This window comes from Glycine soja, chromosome 4 (genome assembly GCF_004193775.1).
Source record: "Glycine soja cultivar W05 chromosome 4, ASM419377v2, whole genome shotgun sequence".
NCBI classification, from domain to species: Eukaryota; Viridiplantae; Streptophyta; class Magnoliopsida; order Fabales; family Fabaceae; genus Glycine; species Glycine soja.
Window position 1 is genome coordinate 43,635,040 of NC_041005.1, and position 11,780 is coordinate 43,646,819.

The 11,780-nt window shown below is 34.2% G+C and overlaps 1 protein-coding gene across 1 annotated transcript; it reads right to left on the reverse strand.

Moving 5' to 3' along the window:
* Window positions 1-8,920: 8,920 nt before the first annotated feature.
* On the reverse strand, window positions 8,921-11,780 carry LOC114409782 (formin-like protein 4). The gene is made up of 2 exons (XM_028373368.1): window positions 10,718-11,780; window positions 8,921-10,455 (listed from the first exon to the last, which is right to left on the reverse strand). Exons 1-2 carry the CDS (start codon window positions 11,572-11,574, stop codon window positions 9,129-9,131), a joined length of 2,184 nt encoding a protein of 727 aa, XP_028229169.1. The 5' UTR covers window positions 11,575-11,780; the 3' UTR covers window positions 8,921-9,128.

The following is an 11,780-nucleotide window of genomic DNA, read 5'->3' on the forward strand; positions in this document are numbered from 1 at the left end:
CGTCAGGAAGCTACGGGTGACTTTGCTCTTTTACGCGGAACTTGCTAACCAGAGTATATATTTTATTCTCAAAATTAAGGGCGTTTCCGCTATGTTAACATTGATAGTAATCTGTGTTCCTGATTAAATGATTTGATGTTTGAATTCTGACCTTAAATATTAATATTAGTGAGTAATGTCTAAAATATTTGGTATCTTTGTTTATTTATTTCTCATGTAATTTGATTTATATTTAAGCTAAAATAAAATTGATTTGACAATTTTTTCTATTCTAGATTTTATCTTCTTTTATATTAATTTATATTAATTATCACATTCATTTAAGTTAAAATCTATCTAATGCGATGCACCGTTAAATTTTTTATGGCATGAACAGATATTTTCTATAATTTTGAATGATTATTTATATTTAAATATAAAAATAATAAAAAGATTAATTAACTATTTTAATTTTTCATTATAATTAATTTAGAAATTATTAAATAAACAATGTCTTTCCATGTATTAAACATAAATAAATTATCAAATAATTGATTATTTTATTCTTCTAAAAGATACATGTATATAAAAGACAATTAAGATTCACTCCCATAAATTGCAATTGCCAAAAATTCATATATTTAAAAATCTAGTAACAATAATTTGATAATACTTAAATGTTTTCATTCAAAAGAAAAAAAAATTAACATTTTGATACAAAAATTATATTATTTTGGTTTCAAACCATGGCTATTCTTCGTTGGAGACAATCTTATTTGGATAAAATTGAACCATTATATAAATGTTAATATAATCACTTAAATTTTTTATAGCCATTTTTAAATTAAAAATAGAGTAAATACTTAAACTAAGATACTCTTAGAATGGTAATAAAAAAATGAAAATATCAAAATTATTAAAAATAATATATCATGGTTAAACTACAGTAATAATTTAATCTCTTATTTGAAGAAAAACATCAATTAATAGAAAATAATGTATAAACTTACTTAAACCTAATCAATATTAACTTAATCTTTCAACATTTTATTTTTGAAGATGAATTTTTTTTATATATTTTACAAACAAATATCTTAACAATATTTTATCTCAAGAATACAAATAAAATTTTAAATGAAAATTATGATATTAGAATATTTTAAAAAATATTCAAACTACTTTCACAAAAATAAAAACTTATATTCTGCAATTTACTTTACAAAATTGACTATACAGTTTACATCGCGATGTCTCATAATCCACTTTTTTTTTTCTAAATGTAGTATTATATAAAATAATGACTTCATTAAGGATATGAGATATGGCGATGGTAATTTAAATATCCTAAATCATCAACTAAACTCGTGGATGTTTAATGGGCCAAGTAAGAAATCTGAATACATTGAATCATGAAGGGATATGCTAGGTGCACCCATCAATATTTCTGGTGCACCCAGCAATTCATTGAAAGGTCAATTTTGCCCTTCATTTAAAAAAATAAAAAGCATTTTTTTCCCTCTTTCGGAAGCATTCTCTCTTTTCACTGAGTCTCTTCCGCAAAAGCTTCTTCTCTTCTCTCTTCCCCGACGAGCTTCTTCTCCGCGAGGCTTCTCCGGCAGCCCTTGGACCCATTTGCATTCGAGGTAGGTGGCCTTCTTCTTAGCTTTGGTTTTGTTATGCACTACATTAGGGTAGGTTAGTGTAACCTTAGGTTAGTGGAACCTTAAGGTAGAAGACGGAACCTTAGGATAGAAGACGCTGGAAAAAATGGCGACAGCTTGGTGACGGTGGCGCCTTCCGGGAGACCCGTTAGGGGTTCTTCCGGAACTTCCGGAAGAAGGTCTTCCGGAAGATTTCCGGAAGAATAGTTGTTCCGGAACCACTGAAACGTCTTCCGGAAGTACTGGTCTTCCGGAAAGCTCCCGGAACACCTATTCCGAAAAGTTTCCGGAAGAAGTGGTTGGTCCGAAAACATTCCGGAAGAAGGGTTCTTCCGGATGACCTTTCGGTGGTTCCAGAAGCACTTTCCGGAAGAGCCCTTTTTCCGGAATATTTTCGAAAAAACCACTTCTTCCGGAAGTTTTTTTTTTTTAAATATTGTTTTTGTTAATTGTTTCAGTTTATTTTTTATATCATTTTAGTTGAGTACTTTACTAATTATTTAATTTTAAATTACTTATGTATTTTTTATAAATGAAGTAGTTAATTTTTATAAATAAAGTTGTGTATGCTTGGAATTTTTTTTTCCCATTTTTGTTTTATTGTTATATATAATTTAAGTTGTGTATGTTTACTAATTATATATTTTGAAATTAGTTGTGTTTTTTTGTCTATAAATAAACTTTTTTATTTTATTATAAATAAAGTTGTTTATTTTATTATAAATGAAGTATTTTTTTATAAATGAAGTTGTTTAATTTTTTTTTAAAATTAAGTTGTGTATGTTTAATAATTAATTATTTGTATATTAGTTGTGGTTTTTTAGAAATGAAGTTTTTTTTTTAAATTAAGTTGTGGATGTTTAGTAATTAATTATTTTTATATTAGTTGTGTTTTTTTTATAAATGAAGTTGTTTATTTTTTTTTAAATTAAGTTGTGGATGTTTAGTAATTAATTATTTTTATATTAGTTATGTTTTTTTTTATAATTGAAGTTGTTTATTTTTTTTAAACATTAAGTTGTGGATGTTTACTAAATAATTGAGTTGTGTTTTTTTATAAATGAATTTTTTTAAATTTTTTTTAAATTAAGTTGTGGATGTTTATTAATTAATTTTTTTTTACATTAGTTGTGGTTTTTTATAAATGAATTTTTTTTTTTAAAATTAAGTTGTGGATGTTTAGTAATGAATTATTTTTATATTAGTTGTTTTTTTTTTATAAATGAAGTTGTTTATTTTTTTTTTAAAATTAAGTTGTGGATGTTTACTAAATAATTTAGTTGTGTTTTTTTTAGAAATGAAGTTTCTTATTTTTTTAAAATTAAGTCGTGGATGTTTACTAATTAATTTTTTTTACATTAGTTGTGTTTTTTTTTAAATGAAGTTGTTTAATTTTTTTTAAAATTATGTTGTGTATGTTTTAAAATAATTTGATTTAAGTTAGTTTTATTTGTTTATAAATAAAGTTTTTTTTATAAAGAAAATTGTATATATTTTGACCGAAAAAAATACATGTTCGACATGATTTGCAGATCATGGCCAAAACACGAGGTTTAGGTCGTGTCATAGGTAGAGTTGTAGGCAGAGATAGACCTGCTGACCAGGATGCTGCTGATGTTCCTGAGAGGCGTAGGCCTACTGCCTTAGCCCGTAGGTTACGCGTTCATCAGATGACTACGGAGGGACGTGATATGGCTGAGGACGTCGCTGACATGACTGACGATGTTCCTGAGCAGGCTTCGGAGGCACCTGAGATGCGTGAGGACGCACAGGGTGCTAATAGTGGTGAGGGGTCAGATAGTGATGATGCTGCTGAGGGATTCCCTGGTGGTCCACGTGACCCGTCAGTGCTCACATCATTTGCCGAGCATGTTGCACATGCTGTTTGGAGTGGACAGGTATTTTAATTTGTTAATTATTTATCATTGTTGATTTATTTGTTTGTGATTAATTTTTTTAATAATTGTATAATTTGTACTTCAAATCAGGAACGTCCTGATTTGAAGTTAGTGTCACATGGGAGGAAGATGACACTGATTGGGAGGCCAGTGCCTGAGATTGAAGGCCTGGTGGCTGTCACAGGATTAAGTCCATTGATCGATTGTTCAGTTATTACTGGCAATCCTGGACTGATATCCGCATTTGTGGAGAGGTGGCACGGTGAGACTAGCACCTTCCACCTTCCTGTAGGAGAGCTGACGATCACATTGGATGATGTGTCGTCAATCCTACATTTGCCCATCACTGGCGCCTTACACAGTTTCCACGCTCTTTCTACAGAGGAGGCCAGATTTTTGCTGACGGAGTTGCTAGAGGTGTCTGCCAAGGAGGCTAGAGCCAAGACAGCACTCACACGTGGAGCATATGTACGTTTAGGATGGGTTCGAGACATTTATGAGACGAGATTTCAGGCCCGGCGGTTGATTGTCGCAGCTCGCGCTTATCTGCTGCACCTTGTCGGTTGCACTCTTTTTGCTAATAAGAGTGCAACATACGTGCATGTGGTTAACCTTGACGCTTTCCGGGACCTCGCTCATAGTGGTGGTTACGCTTGGGGAGTTGCCGCGCTGGTTCATATCTATGACCAGTTAGATGAGGCTTGTAGGACCACCATCCGATAGCTTGCGGGGTACTTGACGCTACTTCAGGTAAATTTTGTGTTTATTAATATGTTACGTTCGATTATGATTCAAACATGTTTTTATGTTATGTTAACCTCAATTATTGTGTAGTGCTGGATCTATGAGCACTTCCCTAGTGTGCACCAGTGCGTGACTGACGATACATACCAGGAGACGTCCCCACGTGCTTCCCGGTGGTTGACGTCGAAGGCGCACATGAAGGGAATCACAGGAGCATCCTACAGGGCACGTTGTGATGGTTTGACCGTCACAGATGTGTCCTGGTTGCCGTACACAGAGCATCGGGGGGTTAGGTCGTTTCAGGAGATTTCATCTTTCCAGGGTCAGTTGAGATGGGGTCATATGGTCGTCACAGCTCGACCGGAGAGGGTGGTACGCCAGTTCGGTTACATCCAGAGCATACCTCTACCGCCTGTTAGTGCACGATTGTCACATGATCAGATAAATGACAGGTGGATGCAGTTTGCAGATCACTTACTACCTGCGGGTCAGCTTTGTCTAGTGCCTGGGTAGGTATCTGCGGATTACATGGAGTGGTTTTTCCGCATATCTCACCCATTCATGATACCGACCCAGGCAGGTGACCAACGGAGGGATGCACCAGCTGCAGACCCTGAGGACTACATACAGTCGCCCAGCCCCCAGGTTCCAGTAGCATTTGACCCCCCTCCACATGTGGTAAGATTATTTGCGCGTTTAATGTTTTATGAGTTGTTATTTATTTTAAATTTCATAATAAATGTTTTTAATGACTTTGACAGGATGATTACGAGGGATATGAGGCGATTGCACAGAGGTTGGAGCGTGTGCTCAACCTTAGGATAGTCACTGCAAGCACAGAGTTATATGACATTATGCAGGACTGTCTGACGATCGCGAGAGGGGGACTCAGTGCTGATGGAACTGTCAGGGCTCGTCAGAGACGCCGCACGGACCATTGATCATTATATTTATTTTTTGTGTTGTAGTTGACATAAATATTTGTAATTATTACAGTTTTTTGTTTAATAGTTGACGTGTTTTGCACCGTTTATTATTTTATAATATAGTTTATTATTCCGATTGTTTGTGGTCGTTAAGCGAAGTTTAGGAGTGTTTTAAATTTATTTTTTAAAAAAGTGAACCTAAAATCATGAGTTTTGTTTGTAAAAATTACATAAAAAATAAATGTTTTTAAAATTATTCATAATTCATAATTCATAATTATGTGTTAGTAAGATTTTTAAAGTAATTATGATATATAATAAATTATGATTCGATCATAATTTACACCATATAAGATACTACAAGGATGACTTTAAAAAAAATCCATGTTCAAGTACCCATGTTTGGGATTTTTTTGCGTGGGTGTGTCAGTGGCGTGAGACAATGGAGGGCGGTCATTTCTCATGTTTGGACGTCAAAGAACCAAAAAAAAATAGTCTCGTTCCCCGGTTCCGTCAACTAACACCTAAAAACAAAGCCTGAAAATCCAAAAAAATAGGAAATCGACCCTTCTAACAATTAATTTTTTGGACCATTGAAACAACATATTCAACTTTATTATGGGAATTAAACACACTGTAAACAGATAAATGTTACATCAACGAAAAAGCAAAAAAATAAACATCACATTCAGTTGTTTAGCGACGTCCCAGTGACCTCTTCTTCGATTTTCACAACATATTTAGTAAAGACAGCTAAAATTTCTATTGGTCCATATTTTTTCCCGTAGTTAGATTGTACTAACACCTTCAGCAGTTCTTCGTTGGTCATCAGCTCATTTATTTCATATTTTATAACCGTGTCTGAATACTCAAAGCGAGCTGGTTGGCGGAAAAATAATCGTCTTACCATTTGTGATTCGTGAATTCCATGAGGGGGAATCCCTTTAGGTGCAACTTGCTTGATTAAATTTTTCAGTTCATCGATGATACATGTTGAAGGAATTTGAAATTTCTTAGGATTTTTTCCTGTGAACGCGCATCCAACAAATTTGTTCTGCGGTGGCATGTTCCATTTCCCATTGTAATACAGGATCGTGTCATGAGTACGGGGCATAGTGCATTCAAGTAAGTTTATTATTCCATCTGGTGTTCTTCCAACAGTGCATAATAACTCAATCGGACCAACACAAGAAAATTCATCATTACACATTAAAACGAATTTGGTTACCTATATCGGTGAATGACTTCCAGTAGTGAATTTCATCCAAAAATTGTTTGTCGGATAGCTGAAGGGTATTGTGTATTCTGGTTTTTAGGCTTGCAAAATCACAGCTATTTGGTACTCGAATGGGCACCGGAGTTGAAGTTTGGAAGTAAACCCCAGCATCATTGTGAATAATCGATCCATTTGGAAAAATGAAAGCCAACCTTGAGTTGACAATCGTCTGACTGCTAATTTCTCCTAAAAATGTCATACTTTGTGTATCAGTTGGGAGACTATTTGAAAGCAAGATAATGTGTGATTTAGTAGCCTAGTCTGCCATATATATAGATGGTTGTGACCGAGCGATTGCTTAACTTTGTTTACAAAAAAATAGACACGCGTGAATGTGTAGTCAAGTCAGCCAATGTGTTGTCGGCAATGTGTAGTCAAGTCAGCCAATGTGTTGTCGAGCGACTGCTAGTTTCAGAATGTGTAGTCAAGTCAGCCAATGTGTTGTCGCGCTCAAACTGTAATACGCATGCATGTCATTATGTGTTGTGAATTATGACAATGATGTATGTTGCCCGCGTAAATAATTTTTGTTGGACCAACAATTTCCTTGCTTAACCAAACGAGTACTTAATAATATTAATTGGTTAGTAACGGGTTACAACAAATTATATCGCATAATGAATACAATTACATAAACAATGCATGTTTAGTCTTCATTTAGGTCTACATAGTGTATTTTGAATGACATCAAGCTTGTGTATTGTTGCATTCTACTAATATATGGAATTGTCCATTGCTTTGCCTGAGAATAACAATTATTTGACCACAACAACGCTGGAGGCGGCAAGGGACAATGGTCTTTCAAATAAACCTGTTGTACATGAATTATGATTGATTAGCATAATTGATTGATTAACATGAATTATGATTATGATTGATTGATTAGCATGATTGATTGATTCTGAAAATTGCTAGCTCTGAAATTATTTATATCCTCTTTTAGGGAATTATGATTGATTAGCATGAATTATGATTATGATTGATTGATTAGCATGAATTATGATTATGATTGATTAGCATTAATTATTTATAATAAATCAATATTTATAAATATATTATAATTAATAAAATAAATAAATATATTTAATTATATTATAATTAATGAAATAAATATCTTGTATAATTAACAAAATTTTTATTTTTTCTCTTCCGGATCAACTTACGGATCAACTTGATCCGAAAGAAGAAAATCAAACAAAAATAATTTTATCATTTTTTTAGAATGCTGGATGCACCAGCAATAACCTAGCAACACTCAAAGGAGCGGGTTGGCACAATAATCCTTTTCTGAAATGCGAAACTGGCCCATCTAATCCATTTTTGATGGATTCGTAACAGGGGCAAGTCAGCCCATTTTATCACCCATACGAGCCTAATAATACGGAATTCACATTAGGGATTATTAATTTATTCTTCGCTGAACCAGTCACCACTGATAACTTCAACGGTTGTTGGATAAAACTTTCCCCATTAATTAATAATCTAATCTACCAAAGCCTTTAACAACCTTATTACTCCATAGTTTATTCCTACTTTTTGGTCATTTTTTTATTGCAGGGGCAGCTTGACCTGTGCCCGTAGCAAATTTCTCTTATATGGTTATAATCGTATTTCCTTGCAAGAAAATGAGAATATATAAGCAAATGAAAAAATATTTAATATTATGAAATGGATATGATGTGAAAATTTTGTATCTATATTTTTCCATATAAATATAAACATTACAGTATATAGGTAGCATTAAATTGGTAGACCCTTATCAAAAAATTGCAAATATCTATGAAGAGAGAAAAATTGTGTGTAATAATGTCAACAGAAAATTTAATTTGAGATGATTCATTTATTTCTCACAACAATCATTTGTTTATTTTTACCATGCTTAAGGTGAGATTTTGATATCGGAACCAACCAGAGGAAAAGAATGAGGTGAGTTACTCAAGCCATGTTTTATGTTTCATTTAAATTCATTTATGTACGGCCAATTAACACAAGTTAATAATTATCACAATGTTTAGGCTATTTCATACTAGCAAAATGCTGGAAACATCGAGAAATACAATTATATAAAGATTTAATTTATTTTTACTACCTAAAATGTATTTTTTTATTTTACTATGATTTTTAAACCTTTATTTTTAGTATTTATTATTAATTTTGATCGATCAAAAAATGATGTAACAAAATAATAAAATGTCACATCATTCGTTAAGTAATATTGTGACATGCTAATAGAATATTACGTTTTAATATTTTTTAACTAAAAGGCAAATAGTAAAAATAAAAAATTGAAAATGTTGTAATATATATATATATATATATATATATATATATATATTAGATAATAAACTAAAAAAATGAGTATATTATCTTATATAAAAAAACATATCTAAATCTCATATAAAAGGAAGAAATATATTAAAGTTCATTACTCCATAATGTCTGCAACAATTTTCTGACTCAAAACTAGTACCCTTAATTTCAATTGAACCAGATCACCATTCTAACAAGCTTATTAGAGTATATTCATAGTCATATCTTTTGTACACCTTCGAAATCCATCAAAGTTAAAGATTTTATATACCAAATCTATGATCGATGAGGGAACATTTTGCGGAACCAAATTGAAATAAACTCAAACCCAGCTTCAGAAATCATCTTCTGATTGGCTAGAAGATGTAGATTCTGACACATTTGACAGAAAATACAAATCAAAGTTAGGGAATCTGAGTGGCGTCCTCTTTGATGGTGACAAAGGTGGTGTTGTTGACACAGCCTCTCCTCCCACAATATTCTTCTTTTCTACCTTGTTTTTTAGTTCTATGCAAGCCTGATCTACCATGTCAACAAAACTTTTTACAATAACAAACAGTTGAAAAGGATTTACCATGTTGTCTTTGGATGCTCCTGCTAGATAGTACTCGTTTGTTTTCTTCACAAGCTCCATGATCCTTGTCTGCTCCTCTTTCACCACCTCAAGTTCTCCCTCACATTCCTCTAGGAACCCTTTCATTTCATTGATAAATTCGCCACTTCTAGTGTTGCCACAGCAAGTTATAATCTGTCTAATTTCACTAACATGAGCATTGAGAGTTGAACACATAGTGATGAAATTATGATACTCAATACTAGCTGCTTTCTTTGCTTCAGACAACTCTTCACTTAGCCCACCTAACACTTGCAAACCAAGCATTACATATTCTTTTTCTGCCTCTTGTTGTATGAGGCTATATGAATAAGGTCTATTCACATTGCTTGTTTCACCATTGCTTATGTGAAGTTTGTGCTTTTGATAGATTGCTTGTCTTTTTCCTTCTGATTGAACCACTTGTTCCACTATGAAGTGAAGCAAACTAGTCTTCCCATCTGTGCTTTTCACATCAGAAAGTTTTCTAAGAGAACTCAGGTTGAAACCTTGTGCATTGCCTCTTGAAGTTCCGGCATTCATCCGGTTCCCGGCTTTGAGAATGGCCTCAAGGAGTTTCAAAAACAGGCCACTAGTTCTCAGCTCCTTGCAACCCATTTCAAGTGTTTGTAGGTGTTCCTTGAGCTGCAGAACTTCGCAATCGTAACTCGACCTGAAAAGCATGGCTTTCAAACGGTTGAATGCTGTAGGAACTGATTTAAGAATGTAGTATAGGAAAGACTCAGCATCGGCGAGCTGATCCGGGTTGCCACTGAATTGGATGATTTTGGCTTCCTCTTCTTGGGTGGGGGCTATTTTACTGAGCCTTTCTAGTGTCTCAACACTTAGTCCCTGACCATCAAGAACTGCTTCCAAGATTCCCTTGCGAGAAATGGCAAGTGATCTTAGCACAATTGCTGTGTTTTGAGATTTTCTTGGCTCAAGAATGAATATTTGAGTTGGCGCATTGGAATTGGACTTGGCCAAAGTGGAAAGTGTTCTGTTTCTTTCTTGGGTTTTGTAGCTGCTTGAATATCCAAAGAGTGATTCAATTAGTTCATCATCAAACCTGTAAAAGGGGGAAAGAACTTCTTGTCAAGTTGAAAATGCAGTGATATAAAAAAAACAGTCAAGGTTTTAAAAAATGGTTCATGACTACAATTTCGGCTACAAGTTCAAGATTTTTTTTACTCATCATGACTGCAAAACCATGACTGCAATTGTAACCACATCAGCAGCATTGTAATGTCGAAAGTTATAACGAAACTATGACCTTAATTTAAAATCTTGGAAAACAGATACTAGTCAAATTAACAATGAGGAGGATATACCTGAAAGAGCCATCATTGATCTGATCCCACACTGTTGAATGATCAACATTTGCTACAATCTTATCCCAATGTAGAGGCTTCAGCCTTGTTTGACCAACACCCTTCTCTCTTGAACTCTCCCCTATCATACCCTCTTTAGTGCTTCTTATGTTTGTTTTCCCTTTGGGAGCGGGTGGGGGTTTCAGGGATGAAATGAAGCCACTGGCTTTAGGAAGTGGAGGTGGACCAGGTGGTGGTGGCGGAGGGCGAGTTGGAGGAGGAGGAGGAGGAGGAGGAGGAGGTGGTGGTGATGATGGTTGAGTTTTCTTGTTCTCAAGAATCATTGGTGAAGATTGTGGAAGTGGTTGAAGTGGAGGTGCTAGCTGAGGTGATTGTGGCAAGTTTTGTCTTGGTGCTAGTGATGTTGAAACTGATGATGTTTGTGACACTGGCTTAACTTGATTCTCATGACCAACAACACTTGGAGATTCACATGCCTGTGGAATTTCAGGCTTGGATACTTTGGACCTTTGGACCATTATATCTATTCTCTTTTCTTCCTCATCATGTTCATAACTTGGATTGAATATACTGTTAGAGAAACCAGTAATCAATGGCCTTCTTTCTGTGTCCATCACATAAAGAACATCAACCCCATTTTCTTCAACAATTAGTCCCTTCACATTGCCACCAACTTTGTTTATATACTCAAGGTTCACTCCTGATTCTCGAAGCAAACTTGCACCAACTTTGTGTCTCTGGTGGTATCTAGCAAGAACATGTTTGTAAAAAAGGTAAACAAATATCGCAGCAATAAGTAACATAGCACCAGCTGTGGCAGCCACAGCCTTTACAATTGCATGACTAGGTGCTGACATTGATATATTTTGAGATGAGAATTTGCAGACTAAAGGTTTTTGTTGATGATCTTTAGCTAATCACGGGCATGGATTAGCAATGAAAGTGAAAAGGAGAACAAACTATGAATTATCTGGTTGAACTAATAGTTTGTTCATCAGCCAACTATGAATTATCCAGTTGAAGGACTGAAGGAAAGTCCAAAGGATAACAAAAATTTGAACAG